Consider the following 17580-nt stretch of genomic DNA (forward strand, 5'->3'; position numbering starts at 1 on the left):
AATAACAATTTGTTATAGTTAATAAGTCAAGGGAGTGACCATTTATTGATTTGACTACGGTGGGAAACTGGTGACGGTCAGCCATGTTTGGGCGGTACCGGCTTCCGTAAGCGAGTAGCTACGGTGTGACGCAGCGGGCTTAACTTAACGGGCAGATCATTTCTACTGTCAAGATGGCGACATCGGAACCGGTAAGGGGAGCGAAAGCTGACTGACAAAATCCGCCGGTTTGCCCCGCAAGAAAAAAAAAAACCAAACAAACAAAAAAAAAAAAGCGGCCGTAATCTCTTTAGGTTGGACGACTTTGTATTTGAGCGGCATACAGTCGAAACGGCTTCGAGTGTTTTTCAAAGGAGTCCTTGTGGCTTGGTCTTTTGGCGTGGGTAGCCGTTAGCAGTTTAGCAAGAAGTGGTTCACTTTGTCGGCTGGGAGGGAGGCTTGACTGCAGCCTGGACGCCGCCTCATTCAATGACTCGTTGTAATAAAAGACAAATAAATAAATACATCAATAAAAGCCTTACTAAATGATATTGGAGCCTTTAAACGAACGTCGTCTTGACTCCTTAATTAAATTTGTGACACGTGTGTGTGTGTGTGTGTGTGTGTGCGCGCGCATGCTAGCACTGAAGCTAAATTAACCAAAAAGAAAGATGGGAGCAACGTTAACAGTCGTGCTTTGACGAATGTATTTTTCTCCAGCAATGCCTACTGCAAAAAATCGCCAGTGTTGCATTTCGTTTGGAATCCGCTGTGAATAAGATAATTGTCAATAGATGGTAACTGTTCTTCTGTGCGGGCTTTGGTTTGGGTTACTTTGTGCGCCCGTGTGTGTTCTCAGTTTCTATTCTTTCTCAGTTTCTATTCTTCCTCAGTTTCTATTCCTCATTTCGACCAGCATGTACTGGTCTTAAAAGTCACGCATTGACATTTAAGGCTATGACCAGGGATGCACACGACGATTTTGGTCCGGTTCTCAAAGGAACACCACAGATTGTTGCTTGGTGCTCTTTCCCCACCGACCTCACTGGATGAACTTGGAATTAAGTGTGTGTCTGTGCAACATTTCAAAAATGAATTGATTTACGTGATACTAGCATTCTCTTTCCGATCTTTTAAAGAACATTCCAGTGACATACAGTATCACTTTCCTGTCATACATTTTGAGTATGACTGTAGAACCGTTGGCAATGCTTCCGTCTAGTTATTACTATACTAAGTCAGTGGGGATCAAGATTTTAGGTCTGGCCGTTTGGTAAAATCCTTGTTTCACACTTGCTTAACTTTATCCTAGTTTCAAAAAGGTTGGTATCATGGGAAAGCTTGCGAAACAGAAATTGACATGTGATGTTGCAAAGTTCAATTCGAAAATGTACAAGCACCCCATAAGTAGGTAAAATACACGGTAAGGAATATGCACCGAAATGAAAATTAACCAAAACCGGAAATGAGGAACCCAAGGCCGAAAGCAAAAACACTGGGGAAAAAAAAAACAAAACTATGCCTATTAGTAGTAAAGCTGCATTTGTGGTTATGACTGCAGAGCTGCCAGCCTATAGAAATTCACCTCCAGAACAATTTGTCTGAATTTCCATATTTTAAAAATTATATCAATCCGCAGCAGTTATTGCAGTAAGTGATGTGATTCGGAATACTTTTCAATTGCACAAAATAATCATTACCGTGTAGTCGTTGATAGATTATGGCTTCAATATTTGTTGTTGTAATGTATTTATTCCATCAACCTTATAACGGTGGACGCATAGGCAGCCGAATGTCTTCTTGCAAGCTATTTTTGTATTTCCTGTATCCACTATTGCTGCTGAAACGATGCACATTTCCCCATTGTGGGACTAATAAAGGTTAGCGTACATTATAAATATGTATTACATTTATGCACTTTTGACCTTAGGTCCATTTTCAAGTGACGTAGCGTACTACCGGTGACGTACTAACTCTTCACCGATTTCCTGCCCCTGTGTGGCTGTCTAGCGTATTACCGTGTTTTCTCTCTCGACATTAATTTGCTTGCTATTTTGTTCTTCAAAGTTGTTTACTCTACGCTTCAACGCTGCAAATGGACTATATTACCCATTCGTTTCTTTTTGTTATGCGTCATGTCACAGTAGCTTAGCTTAGCATGGGGCCCCTGTCTTTCTTCGGTTATTTACGCTTCTTCCCTTCATGATAATGGTACTTGTCACAAGTGTAGCTTATTTGCTGCCACGGAGGTGATGATTAGTCACTGATGCTGCGTTGACACCGGCCACGATGCGAACGTTCACCTCTGTGGCTCGACATCGTATTTAGCCGCGTTAGCTGTAGTTCGTAGGTAGCTGGGGCGGCCCATAATAGCGTGCAACAAGCAACTATTCAATGTGGAGGTGCCGTTTTTTAAACTTTTTTTTTTTACAGTATAGTGTACAGTTCTGCACGCTGGCCGTGGTTTTTGCTTGCGTCATAACAACATCCCGCTTTGACTGGTTTATTTCGGTGGAAAATGATTTTGGGTCTGAAACCGAAAATGCATTCTTAGCCCGTTCCGGTGGCCTAAATTTCGGTGTGGTACAAGTAAGGAATACATTTAGCACAGTAAAGAGGCATTGACAGTTCTACGTCATCAGTATTGATGTTGAGTATAAGTGGTAAGGGAAACAAATGTGAACGCAATGAAACGGGTAATACAGCGGTTCATTCGCTGTTTAGGTTGCGCGGTCCCCTCTGTTTTCCACCACAGACCAGTTTGAAGTGTAAAGACGTCGTCGTAGACCATCCACGCAGCACTCTGTTAAGGGAAAAAAACACTACTCCTCTGCAGGTTGTTTGGGCGTCATCTTAGAGGACAAAAATACACAAATAGGTTAGTTATTTTTACCCAAGGTTTTTCTACTGAAAAAGGGGCGACTCGGTGTGGGTTTATTATGCTCTATTATGTTTCCAAAGCTACTAAGTAGTGCTTAGCACACTCTCTATTGAATCAAATGTAAGAGTGCCGGTGTGTTTTGCCTTTTGTCTCCTTGCAGAAGGCACCCGAAACTGAAGAGCCGCAACCTGACACCCAAGTCGCGAACCAGGAACAGTACATCAAACATCCCTTGCAAAACAGGTGACAAGACTGTGCTTCCGAAAAGCATGCACATTTAAAATTTATCTCCACTAGATACATGGTAGAAGACATAATTGGCGGAACCCAGTGGAGGAGGATAGTGCCCCGCAACATTGTGCACTTTCAAACGCCAACTCAGCAGGTTATTGGTTGCGCGTTTCTGTCCCAGCATTGTCTCAAGCGGAGTGTACACTTACTGATTTTTAACATGGTAACCAATTTTTAAGATGTGACGAAAAAAACATGGCCAAGTGTGTGTGGCGTACTCGAGATGATGAACAAAGCACACGAAAGCACAGACCCATATCTGCCGCAGTACCAAGTCTAACCTGTCAGGGGCATCATGGTGCCACAGGGCAATCTGGACTGACAGAAAATATGAAGAAGGGGAGACGGAGGATGAGGCCGAGAGCCAATCATTTTGAGAATCGAACGATGGGTTCTGAAGAAATTAAGCTTTTTGTGGGGGGGGGGGGGGGGGCTTACCTTTTTGGGGAACACTTTTGTGTTATATCGACTGTCGAAAATCCTGTCAGAAATGCCTTTTGAATTGTGAATGACTACATAAAAAGGTCTGATTGAACAAAAACTCTGAATTGGGCATCATGCTCTGCAGCGTGAACATAGCCTAAGTCCACCTCGAGAGTTGACGTCGGAGCTCTCGAGGCTAGCGAGTGAGCACTCTGAGCGGGCAGGGTTCAGACACAGGACGTGGATGTGCAGGGAATATGGTGTAGGCGGCGCTTCGAGGCAGAGACAGATTCATCCGAGTTACTCCCCCCGTCGCCCTACTCCTGACCTATTCATGAATGTTGTTGTTTGTGTTCGTGGCACGGTGAGTGACTGGTTAGAGCGTCTGCCTCACAGTTCTGAGGACCGGGGTTCAGTCCCCGGCCCCTCCTGTGTGGACTTTGCATGTTCTCCCCGTGCCTGCGTGGGTTTTCTCCGGGCACTCCGGTTTCCCCCCACATCCCAAAAACATGCATGGTAGGTTCATTGAAGACTCTAAATTGCCCGTAGGTGTGAATGTTACTGCGAATTGTTGTTTGTTTCTATGTGCCCTGCGATTGGCTGCCAACCAGTTCAGCGTGTGCCCCGCCTCCTGCCCGATGATAGCTGGGATTGGCTCCGGCGCTTCCGCGACCCTTGTGAGGATAAGCGGCTCAGAAAATGGGTGGATGTGAATAGTTCTCTTGGTAAGTGGCTTCTAGAGTGTTCCGCTTGTCCAGCCTATCTCCTGTTTGGTGGTCCTGCCTTGTGTTAGTACGGTGAACAATGCGCGTCTCAACTCCTGACCCACTGACGCAGGGTATAAACAGACGTATACCCTATCAGGGTTTATGGCTTGGGTGAGTGCTAGGGCTGGGTTGTGCGCTGGTGCTGGTGGGTGGGATAAATGTAGCAAGGGGGGGTGGGTCACAGAGTTCGGCTAATGGCCTCACATTGCCCCTGCTGGCCCTGCCCACTGTCCAAACAAATGAAAGAATCACCTCAGTGGCCATAAACAAAGGCTGCACTTGTGCTGCACTTTTCCTCTCTTCCCTGGCATTCGTATGCAAGCTGGCAGCGTTGTCGTCTTCCGCTCCATCCCCCGTTTATTGCACTTATCAGCTGCCGATGATGCTTGGGAACTCGATTGTCAAATGCCGCTGTTCTCATACTGAGAGTATAAGAGAGCGTGTCCGCCCATTAAATACTTCGTTAATTCATCCAAAAGTTATTTGCCGCGACTGTGTGAAAGCTGACTGTTTGTTGTTGTTTCCCCTCTCCTCAGATGGGCCCTGTGGTATTTCAAAAATGACAAGAGTAAAACCTGGACAGAGAATTTGCGTCTCATTTCCAGATTTGACACAGTGGAAGACTTTTGGGCGTGAGTGTTCTTTTCGTGTGCACTCAGATCAGCATTTCAATCACCGTCCTACCTGGAATTGTAAAGTGTAGCGTTCCCACACTATATCGCAGGTTATCATTCACACTCCCACAATTTTGCATCTTTAAGCATTTTCTTTATTGGGGGGGGGGGGGAGGGGGTTTACAGTATGTAATACCCTCGCATGTGGGAAAAGAGAGCCACGGTCGCTTATTGAATGACAGAACAGTAAAACAATGAAGCACACTCTCATAGAAGCTGCTGACAGCCAGCGCTCACGCCTGAGACTCACACGCAGACTCACTGACATCACATGCCACCACTTTACCAGGCCCCGCCTCATAAAGGCGTATGGATGTACACAGACGCTACAAGAAATACAGTATTTTCTACACATTTTACTGTAAGCTTGCATTTTTTTTTTTCCCCCTCCTCCTCCAAATTAGGGCTGGAACCCCAATGGATGAAGACAAGCTCTTCCAGACAGGATGCTGCTTTCACAAACATTTCCCATTGCAAATAATGGAAATTGAATGTGTTCCTTTCCGCCATAAAACTGTTAACTGGACACGACCAGTTCTGAGTAACGTTTTACTTTTAGTATTATACAGCCGTTTTAGTAGTATACAGCCGTTATTCAAAGAGTAGTACTCTGAGCTTCTCCTAATACTACCGTATATATATATTTTTTTTTTACATGAGGGGTATTTTAACTGTATGCTAAATGCTATGCTACCAAACATGAACATCGTGTTCCTGTTGTTTTATTGGTGTGCCCATCAAAGAGTATTGCTTCTTTCTTACCCCGTTGTGTGCTTCTTTCAGATTGTACAACCACATACAGCAGCCCAGCAAGCTCGTTGTTGGCTGTGACTATTGCTTATTCAAGGTACTTCTCTCCTCCCGCGCTCACCTCTAACCAACAAGCTCACAAATACACTGCTTTTGATGGCTGTAAAGACACGTGTGTTTTGTGTTCCAGGATGGCATTAAGCCCATGTGGGAGGACGACCGCAACAAACTGGGGGGGCGTTGGCTGATGACCCTCAACAAAGTCCAGCGGCACAACGACCTCGATCGCTACTGGATGGAGACGGTGAGGGCACGCGGTGTTACACGGCGGTCGGTACCTTGTCTTACTCGTGTCTCAGATCGTTACCAATTGCCATTAATCCGGTCCAGCCCTCTGAAAAAGCACACCAACAAAATGTTCTTTAAAAAAGAAAAATAGCGCTCTATAAATTAAATGTAAAGAATAATTTTTTTTAAATGCGCATCATGATTTCATGCATTAATTCAGTGGTCATTGTGTGTCTGGTGTGTGTGCCTTGTCCAGCATGGGACAGTATAATACTACATGTAAATTTGATGATGAACAACAGATGGTTTTTGATGAGAAAAATGGCACTTTACAGCATTGAAATTGTATAAAAACAGACAATAATAACCTGACGTTTGCTGCTGCCATCTCTCGGTGGAGTTTCTGAAGCTCACTTGTGTTTGCTGGCAACACAAAGCAAAAACAAATTTGTCGCCACTAGCTGATGTTTGTAGTGTATGTGACCGTGTGTTTTGTTTGTTTGTTTGTTTTCACAGCTCCTGTGTTTGGTGGGCGAGTCGTTCGACGAGGCGAGCGATGACGTGTGCGGAGCCGTGGTCAACGTCAGACACAAAGCGGACAAAATAGCCATCTGGACCAGCAACTGCCAAAACAGGGACGCCATCATCACGATAGGGTAAGCTTTGCACAAGCAGCACGTTACACCCAAAAGCCCAATATGTAATGTAAAGCGGGGGATATGGATTGAGCCCTACCCATGAAAAGGCAAAATCCGCGAAAAGGCGTTTTTTTTTTCTTTTCTTTTTTTTCTTTTATTTATTTTTTTACATCCTCCAGCTACCATAGACAAATGTCTTGTTTTTCCAACATACTTGGCCAATAAATATGATTTAGATTCTGATATAGATGCCACAAGATGGTGGCAAACAACTTAAAATTGAGAGGTTTACAAAGCATCAACACCATGCGTGTACACAAGTATGAACCCATGTTACGTTAGCCACTTCATTCATCCAGTAGTTAATATTCAACACAAACAAACCACCTTCACATGAGGCTCATCAGTAGTATTAGCCAGAATACTAGTCTAAATAACACGCGTCTGAAATTGAAACTCCGAATTCCTAACTGTGAATATGCGAGGGTTCACTGTAGAGTTTTCTCCGCCTTCAGGCAAATTTACAAGGACCTTCTGAGCATCCCCTGCAAAGCCATGCTGGGCTACCAGTCGCACGACGACACGTCCAGCAAGAGCGGCTCCACCACCAAGAACATGTACTCCGTTTGAAAGACCCGACCTCAACGTTGACATTTCAACTGGCTGCGTTTAGATTTTAACAACAATCGCAAGCCCAAATCATTATCATCATCATGTTAACATTTTTGAGTTGGATTCAACTACCGTAGTGTTGTACTCTTTCACTGGGGGGGCAACGCACCACCGCACCACCGCTCAAGTTCAATGAGTTACGGTTTGTAGCTGGGCAAAAATAACTGTTGGAGGATTTAAAAGGTGTACAAATGAGATGGTTCAAGAACAGTTTTAACTTGATTTATTCTCTCAAGTGTTACACAATGGGCCGGCACGCCGTCTTGAAGAATCTACAATATCTTAAAAGTTTATTAAAAATAAATAACTAAAAAAAAAAAAACTGTGGCCACGCTCCCCAGTGGTTTAGATTTTTAAGGCCACTTATTGTTTCAGCCATGCTGGAATTGTGGATTATTGCTTGTAGTATTTTGTTTTTGTTGTTTTTTATTTCTTCCCCCTTTGCCCTCTTTACATTTATTTATAATGTATGCCTTGCAGTTGAGGTTGAATGACTTTTTTTTTTTTTTTTTGGACAATGTGGACTACTGCGTTCTCGATGAGATTTTTTTTTTACAGTGTACCATACAGTAAAGATACTGACCCAACTTTTGTTGTGCTTTCACTGTTCTCTTGCTAACAAAATGTAGATAACAACACACTCCCTATCGCTATTGTTCCAACTTTAAAAGATGATATTCATTGTGGAATGATTGTTCTTTTTTGTTGTTTTTTTTTTTACATAGTGTATATTATCTTTTCTGCCTGGATGTATTTTACCTTCTTTCAAGTAAAGGTTAAGTGCTTTGCATTAAATCCACAGGCTGCTGCAGCTGTTGTCTTTGTCGTAACCGTAGACATCTCAAAAGTGACACAAAATACATTCAAATTTACATTAAATTTGACATTTTCAGTTTCAAACATTTTGTTTATACTTGGTGTCTTGAATTAGATTATTTATTTTTTCTCACCAGATTAAGCGAACCACTGAGAACTAGAGTGGGCCAACTCGCATTTTTGTCATTTTGTCAATTATTTGAGCATTTATTCAATATTGATATCCAGTTTAAGGTCCACACTTCGTACTCACTAGTATGACAATTAAGTGCACTAGCAGAACAACTGTCTTGCAAGTAATCTTTTTTTTTTTTCTTCCCCCATTACTATTACCACTTTTGGCCTACTAGTACAATCTTAAATTGGATATAGGTAGATGCAGATATAAGATAATGAATAAATGCGCAAATTGTTTTCTGTACACGGGTACTATCATGTCAAAGCCAAAAGGTAGGCAGAGCTGCACTGAGTGTTGTTGGGACGTACAGATTAGCGTTGGTATGCGATTTGCAACGCATATATGATTGCCCGGTGAAGTTCAACCACATTAGTGTATACAGTGGTACCTTGAAGTATGAGTTCATTTGTTTCAGAACCATGCTCATAACTAAAGACACTCAAATCATCTTTCCTCCTTGAAATGAATGGAAATGCCATAATCTGTTCCAGCTTCCCCCCTAAATTGTAGTTTTTTTTTTTTTAGAAAAATCACTGTGATATTGTGCTTTATAAAAACTTACAGTAATGAATTAAATAGAATGTATAGAAATTAAAACACTTTTTTTTGCCACATTTTTTGCTTCAATTCGATGTATGTGCTGCACCTTCTGGTCTGCAAGCCTTGGCCACCGGGGGGCAGTATAATACAGACATATAGGTACAGTATACTGTACATGGAGATGGTCTTCAGTTTCTCAGTAACCTGCAGTAATAATAGTTCTTTTCAGAGGATAAAGATTATATCCCTGTGGGTATTGTTATATCATCTGTCAACACGTTGCGCCATCATTTGTGTTCAAATATCTATTGCTTAAAGGGTTATAACTATGCAACATCAGTGCGAGTTTGAGTAGCCCATCTATGGTGTTTTGCATAATATGTTAGCATCAAACTAACAGATTTTAAGGCAACTTGGAGTGTCATTAAACAGCTTGAAGCCTCTTTTTTTTTTAAAGAATAGCTCCGCAACCGCCAAACACCAAAGTTGCATTCACTGCCACCATACAGGGCTCGTATCTCCAATTTTATTGGCCGAACGACAGCTCGTATCTTGAAAAACCCGGGTCACTCTCAAGGCACAACTGTACACTTCATACTGAGTGAATGAGCACCTACGTACGTCACAATTTCCTGTCACCTAAACTTGAAATGGTGTTTGGTTTCAGTATGTGAATGTCATCCTGTTTGTTTTCCACACCTTCACAAATTCGTCAGGGGGTGACGACATCCACCAATGAGCAACATTCGAGTAATCCAGCACAACAGGATTTTTTGTTATCTTTGGCATCCGAGGTATTAAAAGCGTCAATTCAATGTACTGCACATCCCAGTCATGAGTCATCTTCACAATGATAGCTCAGGCATGAATAAATATCGTCATCAACGGTCAGTCATCAGAAAATCCTCACATCATATTCATAGTCCCGGCATACCCGTTCTCCGGCTGGAGCCGGGTAGCCTTCCTGTAAGTCAAAGTGTACGCATGTCAGGCCAACATGAAGGGCCTCTCCTCTTCGCGATGGCTGTACAGATTTGACAGCATGTAGGAGGAGAAGAAGCTGAACTCCACAACGTAGCTGAGCTCGAAAAGCTCCAGGTTGGCACTGAGGATCCACTCGAATACGGCCGACAGGTGAACGTTGTAGTAGTCATGGTGGCTGAAGCAAAAAGCGTCTGAGGGGGAATTCGGGTTAAGGGTTGACAGGATTTAAGATTGGGATTTAAGGCAAACTCACAGCATTGTTGCCATACTTAATGTTACAGTGATTGTGTGATAAGGAAGTACGTACTGTATCTTCACATTTAGTTTTTAATTCTTATCCCGAAACAACACGTTTCGTATTTATAAAATTGTAACAATTTTACGAGAATACAAAACCAAAAGTTTTATTTTCAAGAAAAAAAAAAACTAATTTTTTTAGAACAAATGTATATTTTTCGAGAGAATATACAGGATCTTACAAGAGTAGTCGTATGTTTTTTTTTATTTTTGAAGAAAAAGTAATTTAAAAAAAAGCTGCATATTTACAAAAACAAATTGTGTTTAGAAAAAGGTTTATTTTGGGGGGAAAGTTTTTTTTTTAAATGTATGTTTCTGATCATTTTTGTTTAGGAAAAAGTTTGAGAAAAATATATATTTTGTTTAAAAAAGTAATATTTTTGTAAATTAAAAAAATGGGGAGAAAAGTCCCCAAAAATGTTGGCCATTTAAAAAATAATAATAATTTCGTCAAGAAAAAGTTAAAATATTTTGGGATTTCTATATAATTAACAATTTTCTGAAAAATGTGTATATTTTTGAGAAACGTGTAGTTCTTTCTAGAAAGAAAATATTTTCAAGAATTTTATTTAGAAAAAAATGATCATCTTTTTGAAGAAAAAGTCATTTTGGGGGGGGGGGGGGGGGGGGAAACGTATATTTTATCGGGGAAAAACTCATAGGCTTATATACTGTACAGTCAAGAAAAAAGTTGCATATTTCCAAGCTGAACATTTCATTTTTTTCTAGAAAAAGTCAGCTACAATAAAGTACTGTATCAAGTATGTATAATTGTAGGTGAAATGTGACCCAGGCAGGGTGAGACAATGTGTGTGAAGAGCGTTGCATGGATTACGCGCCACTGTTGTAGGCAGGCCCACTTTGTCAACAGCATTAAACGAAAGACCAGAGTTAGTCAGGACTCACGCATCCTGTTCCACCACCCCTAAGTCATTCTATTATATCACAGTATACACTAGTACTTCTCCAACTTTTTACACAAAGTACCACCTCAAAAATATTAAGCTCTCCAAGTACCACCATCAATTAAACATGGCAGTGCAATAGCTCAGTTCGAGGTTTTAATCTCTAAAAAAGTACATTTAATACTAATATTGGTCGCTGTAACGTTACACACAGTTTGCACATTTCATTCAGTGATTCTTTCGCATATCACTAGAGGGAGCCCTCGTACCAGCCTTTTAGTATCATCTGTATAAACAATTAAAAAGGATACAGCAGAGGGTGAGGATGGTCTGTTGCACTGTGAACATGATGCGTAGGGGGTAGAGAAAATACTCGTACCCCGTCAGCAGACATCTACCCGTCAGTGCGGTGAGCAAGACCGTGTAGCAGCAGATGCACATGAAGCTCACCCCAGCCCCCACGTGGTGCAGCAGGGTCAGGTAACTGGGCTAGGTGGGGACAATCAATGTATAGTCGAATGTTACTGGAAGCAATAACTAGCTACAAAAACGCACGTAGAGCTTTTGACTATGCTATTACAGTGTTATTTCCATATTACAAAAACCAATAGTCTGTTATTAGAATACAATACAATAGAATGTAATTGACACCCCAACCCAAAAAGGTTTATAATTGCCTACAGATGCCACAAGATAGCGGCACGATGCTCCTCGACTCACTTCGACATAGTTCTTTGGCACCAAGAAAAACAAGATGCCACCAACACAGAGTTTTGGCCTGAGGACGAAAACACTGACCAGGTGGGTAGTAATCATTACTAAGTTATTACATTGTTATCACTACATTAAACACGTATGCTGTTGTTATTCATGTCAATTCAGTGATCGTAACTATATTACTACATTACTGTATAACTAAACACGCCGGGGCAGTGATTTTGTTTTACCTATTGTTATTACATTGTTATTACTTCATTATTACACAAGCACTCTGTTGTTATTCATGTGAATTTAGTGATTATGACTATATTGTTACCATATAATATAATATAATTAAAAATGTCAAGGTAGTAGTGTTTTTAAATGCATGTTTTTACATTTTATTATTAAATTACTATATATTTATTCCACAGTTATTCATTCAGTCATTATCAGTTATTACTACATTATTAACTGAGTAGTGAATAGTTTTTATTATACTATTATACACGTACTGCATAATCAGTCATGCAAATTTTGTGATAATGGCTACAATATTTCATTAGTAGGTATTTTAGGTATATTCGGGATTGGACGGTTTCTTTGACTAATCGAATTCTAATTTGTGCGCTGGCCCTCGTTGACGTCACTATTTTTCCATCCTCTTATTGGTTGGTCAACTTCAACTAGAAAAAAAACAACTCATCTGTAGCGTTCTAAGAGCGCTCTAACACATATATTACACATTTAATAATTCAAAGTATGAAGTATTTTACTGAAATGTTGTAGGTTTTTGTCCTTTTATTCGATATATATTTATTCTGAACTGTTACATGACACAGTTGTGTGCTGTTATATCAGCTCTTCGTACAGTAATTATGGGTGGTTGCTATAATTTTGATAATTTGGTGATTTATATTGCTGTAATACTGCATTGTTAAAAGAATGGCGACTAGCACATCACGCCCTTCTCTACAAAACGCGACATGATGATTCAATATTGTCACAAATACATCCATCCATTTTCTGAGCCGCTTCCCGTGGCTGGGGTCGCGGGCGTGCCGGAGCCTATTACATCTAACATCGGGCAGGAGGCGGGGTACACCCTGAACCGGTTGCCAGCCAATCGCAGGGCACATACAAACAAACAACCGTTCACACTCACATTCACACCTACGGGCAATTTAGAGTCGTCAATTAACCTACCGTGCATGTTTTTGGGATGCGGGGGGGAAACCGGAGTGCCCGGAGAAAAGCCACGCAGGCACGGGGGAGAACACGCAAACTCCACGCAGGCGGGGCCGGGGATTGAACCCCGCTCCTCAGAACTGTGAGGCTGACGCTCTAACCACCATCACAAATACATTCCTACATAATTTGTCATTGAAGTCAACAAGGAAATCGATCTGAGTAATTCTCTACAATACAATAGACAGAAGAATGCACATCGTCAAGTACACCAGGAACACCCTGTTATCTGGATGGGAAGGATTATACAAAAATGTTTGTACTGTTGGGTGGGAATTTATGTCACGCAATGCAAGCCTGGCCACATAGGTCAGGGTTGATCCGTTTTTTTCATTTTTTTTTTTTTATTAACAGTGCAGGAAGCCCCACATTTGAACATGCTTTTTTTAGTCTGTCTATCTATCTATCTATCTATCCATCCATCCATCCATCCATCCGTTCTAGAACTTACGTTGCAGTTTCCGGCGGCAAACGATCCCAGAGAGGCCACCAAGCCGAAGAACAGCGCCAACCTACTCATTGTGGCGTGACATGCGTTTTTCTCCATGACATGGGCATGGTGGAATATGCAGAAGAGGAAAACTAAAAATAGCAGATGGTCATATAAGCACACAGGGATTTGTTTTGGTTAGCTTTTTTTTAATTTTTTTTATCATACAGAAATACAAAAATGTTATTGTGGGTATGAAATAGGTGTAATGTGCGCACTAAATACTAATTTGCAGCCACAAAATTCCAAATAGTGGATGCAAAATACTCATCTGTGACCACAAAATGCCAAAGGTGCATAACATGGACACCAAATTCGAAATACTCATTTGTGGCCAAGAATTCGATATAACATGCACACAAAATGCTACTTTACGGCCACGCGATACTGATATTAGACCGCAAAATACTCATTTGTAGCCACAAAGTAGCTATCATGTGCGCACAAGAAACTCCTTTGTGGCCCACCCCAAAAATATCCATTTTTGGGATCTCAAGAATGAGCAGTGCAAACGGGATGTCCCTGAGCTCAATTTTGAGCTTCATGACAAAGGTTGTAAATACTTAGCGTTTCACTTATGGTAATCCACTTCCCTTTGGAGTCAGCCAGTTCTCCAAGTGGTTCAAAAATGCTGCCACTTACCTGTCAACTGGAACACGTAAGAGGGAGCACATAACTCCTATTCTGGCCTCCCTCCGCTGACTCCCTGTGTACTTTATAGTTCGTTCTAAAATTATTTCATTTGTTTTTCAATCTCTAAATGCTCTCGAATTTCAAAGAGTAATTATGTAGAGTTTTGAGGGGGAAATGAATGTAATCCGTTTTGGAAGAAGGCTATAACACAACAAAATTAAAGCATTATGAAAACTTTCCAGATGCACCGTAGTCGATACTGAGCATCGCTTCATGTCTCGAGCGGGTGCACTCACACAGAAAGGAGCCGGCGTTGATGGTCGCGGTGAAAAGTGAATTCTCGGGGGTGGAGGCTCCGCTTGTGCTGCACATTTTGTTTTTGTCTTAATACAACTTCAAAATCTGCTACTCAATTCAATAAAGTGATTAGTTGTATATTTTCTTACCTAATGGTGGGAACCCTGCAGCAGTCCTTGGTGTTATTGACTGTGCAGAAGTTCTCCCCCCACCTGAGAAAGAACATTGTAAAGAATTATTATTATAATTGGACTGTTCATGATGGCAGCAATGAGATCAAACTCACCAGTCAGTGAGCGAGCACACATGTTGGTTGGAGTAGGCTAAGCCATATCTGGAATTGACGAACACAACGCATGAATAACATAAAATACAATTAAATACAATTAAATAAAGCCTCACAAAATTACAAACAAAAAAAATGTCCATTTAAATTAAATGAATTCTGGGGGGTAAAATAAATAGTTTTAAAGCAAGACAAAAATTATATTTACATCCTTGAAGGCTAATAAGACAGGGAAATAATTACTATCAAATAAAAGAATAAGCAAAAAAAAAATACAGTGGAAAATATATGCACAGTTGAATTAAATTAAACAGGTTAGAATTTCTGCACAAAAGAAATAATTTAAAAATAATTTTGATTCATGTAGGTCGAAAATATGCGATGTGAACAAACAAATAACATCAAATTAAATGAAATAATAGAGAATTTAGCAAACATACAAGAAAAACACTTTAGATTAAATTTGACACATTTTTAAGTCAAAAAGACTTATATATAGGAAGAAAAATACACATATTTAAATCCGTGATGCATGCCATGTAGGCTATAAACAAATCAATAATAATTATTAAAATGGAAAATTGAAATGAAAATTAGAGAAAATGAAGCCAGAAATACATTACAATTAAATAATAATAAAATATATAATATAATACATATTCAATATATATAAATATAATTAAATACAAATCTATAAAATTCCAATTATGTTAACAATTGAATTTTAAAGCAAGAAAACATTAATAAAAATTGTATATAAAATGTCCATTATATAAACAATAGCATTTAAAAGCAAGAAAAAATGTAATAAAATCCTTAACACGTGCAGGTCAATAACATAGGCTGCGAACAAATACATAATATAAATTAACATGAAATACAGTAAAATAAAATCAAGAATACAATTGTTTACTTGGAAAAAGTATTTCTTTGCACTTAGAAAATGTATGTATGCTATTGTCTTGATTCTAACACTATCCTAATCCTAATCCTGCTTTAACGTGAAGATAAAAAAAAAAAAAAAAAAAAAAGAAAGGTCACGTTGTTCCTGTCTGTTTGTCTCGCAGATATTGTAGTGAGACAAAGCAAGCGGTTCGATGTGTTTGGAGGACGCCAGAAGATAACTACCTCTTGACTGCTAACAAAAAATAGGAAGGCACTTCTTAGCAGCCGCCACCCTGGTTGTATTTGAACTGTCTCCGTGCATGCACGTTTGTATTCAACTGTACACTGAAAAAAAGAAATCATTTGAATTGACTTAATGATTCAAATGTGGTAAAGTGACATCATTTTCACCTTTTTTCCTAAAAAAAAAAAAAAAAATTAAAAAAAAAGTTGACCACATTTTAATCATCTGCAACCGATGTACATGATTAAATTAAGGACTTGTTTTCAGTGTATCTCAGAGTTTTTTTTTTTAAACTGTTAGTCCTGTCTCTCATCTAACAAAGGGTTAACATTTTTTTCCCATTATACCATCGATTTAAAGTATGAACAAAATGTATTATGTAAAAAAAAAAATAAATAAATAAAATACAATTTAAACGCAAGAAACAAAATGCAGGTCAACTTAAAATTTGATTTTAATATTTTGACCATTCTATAGAGTGCCTGCTATATTATATTCATGAATATTTGTGTTATCGGGAAAATCATCACAATTCAAAGAAGCAGATAAAATGAGGCGCACATGTGGCGTTTACTTACACTGCCCACGTTCCAACGAATGATGTTAGGGAGAGAGCGACAGGGAAGAAAATCCAGAGCCACATGTCTTGGAAAGGGGAGAAAAAAATATCGAGTGTATATTTCCTTCTGTTAATATATCCTTGCTCCCAACCTCATAACAACATGCTTCTTATCAAGTCCGAGATGTTGCAGCGTGTTCTCTCCGGTTCCTTTCCACTATATATGTGTTCATCTCCTCCCTGTAAGTCACGCCTCGCTTTGTGACAGAACAAACTTGATGGGTGGGACAACCTGTTTGTTCTTGAGGACAATGTCTCGTTATGTTCTTGGGAGCAATTATCTTTAGGTATGTTCATTGTCTGTATAGATTGCAGGCATCCAGATCATAGTAATCCATGATGAATACAAGTAGATTATTATTATTTTTTTAATGTTTGTTGAAGACACCTTGAATCGAAAAGGCTTTTTCTGTTCAAAATTTTTAAAAAATAGTTTTTTTTTTTGGTCTCCAGGACAGTCATTCACCAATGTGTGTATGACACAAAGAATTCCATCCACACAGCCAAGCATGGAGGTGGAAACATTGTTTTGACGTGACGTCACTGCATTGAAGGGCCAATAAAATGTATATATTGTACATTTTGTCCCCCTGTGATCATTCAAAGGAATGCAGTTAAATCATCCCTATTTTCTATAGCCGCTACATTTTGTCACAGTAGTTACTTAAGAATTTATTTTTATTTGAATTTTGTAGAATTGTTTTTATTTGACACTTAATACTACAGTGAAGAATTCCACGTTAGGAGTGATTCAATATTTTCATGGCCAGTGGACCCGCGCATATTTGCATTTCAGCATCCGCAGATTCACCAGTTGGAAGATTTCTTTTTGGGGGAACCTATCCCCGCGGTATTCACGAAAACCGCTGCTTTTTCGCAGTACTTTTTTCCGATGTAAATGTTTTCTTGCATTCAACTTAATCAACTGTTGTAGCAAAGCTAACTAATTCATACATCCATGAACGATGACGTTTTAAAGTGGAAAAAGTAAGTGGGTCAGTTTACTGCAGGCTGATTTAGTTTAGCCGCTTGATTTCCCTATTCTGTCTCAATTTACCCCAAACCTTGGGTAAATTGAGACAAAAGATCACTCCCA

General features: G+C 39.8%; 2 protein-coding genes across 3 annotated transcripts; one reads left to right on the top strand and one right to left on the bottom strand.

Annotated features, from left to right (window-relative positions):
• Positions 1-44: 44 nt before the first annotated feature.
• On the top strand, positions 45-8174 carry eif4e1c (eukaryotic translation initiation factor 4E family member 1c). 2 transcript variants are annotated; one of them, XM_061790587.1, is made up of 7 exons: positions 46-191; positions 3021-3103; positions 4878-4973; positions 5799-5862; positions 5956-6069; positions 6570-6709; positions 7207-8174. In XM_061790587.1, the coding sequence occupies exons 1-7, from the start codon at positions 174-176 to the stop codon at positions 7319-7321; spliced, it is 630 nt and encodes a 209-aa protein (XP_061646571.1). In that variant the 5' UTR covers positions 46-173; the 3' UTR covers positions 7322-8174. The 2 variants fall into 2 exon arrangements, with proteins under 2 accessions (XP_061646572.1, XP_061646571.1); XM_061790588.1 differs by lacking the exon at positions 4878-4973 and having other exon boundaries at positions 45-191.
• Positions 7572-16637, bottom strand: si:dkey-228d14.5 (uncharacterized protein LOC796266 homolog). Its single transcript, XM_061790586.1, has 7 exons — positions 16444-16637; positions 14737-14784; positions 14600-14662; positions 14450-14517; positions 13482-13612; positions 11395-11572; positions 7572-10072 (listed from the first exon to the last, which is right to left on the bottom strand). Exons 1-7 carry the CDS (start codon positions 16506-16508, stop codon positions 9885-9887), a joined length of 741 nt encoding a protein of 246 aa, XP_061646570.1. The 5' UTR covers positions 16509-16637; the 3' UTR covers positions 7572-9884.
• Positions 16638-17580: the final 943 nt, after the last annotated feature.

Source organism: Phyllopteryx taeniolatus, chromosome 11 (genome assembly GCF_024500385.1).
Source record: "Phyllopteryx taeniolatus isolate TA_2022b chromosome 11, UOR_Ptae_1.2, whole genome shotgun sequence".
Lineage (NCBI taxonomy): Eukaryota > Metazoa > Chordata > Actinopteri > Syngnathiformes > Syngnathidae > Phyllopteryx > Phyllopteryx taeniolatus.

What these genes read in the sequence shown, in the direction of transcription:
- eif4e1c (XM_061790587.1), top strand. An exon ending in ACAGTGGAAGACTTTTGGGC is followed by an intron (nt 4,974 to 5,798) that starts GTGAGTGTTCTT and finishes TGCTTCTTTCAG; the next exon opens with ATTGTACAACCACATACAGC. An exon ending in ATCGCTACTGGATGGAGACG is followed by an intron (nt 6,070 to 6,569) that starts GTGAGGGCACGC and finishes TTGTTTTCACAG; the next exon opens with CTCCTGTGTTTGGTGGGCGA.
- si:dkey-228d14.5 (XM_061790586.1), bottom strand. Translation starts at nt 16,508, where the DNA reads ATGTGGCTCTGGATTTTCTTCCCTGTCGCTCTCTCCCTAACATCATTC. An exon ending in GTGTGCTCGCTCACTGACTG is followed by an intron (nt 14,663 to 14,736) that starts GTGAGTTTGATC and finishes GTTCTTTCTCAG; the next exon opens with GTGGGGGGAGAACTTCTGCA. An exon ending in GACCATCCTCACCCTCTGCT is followed by an intron (nt 10,073 to 11,394) that starts GTATCCTTTTTA and finishes ATTCCCCCTCAG; the next exon opens with ACGCTTTTTGCTTCAGCCAC.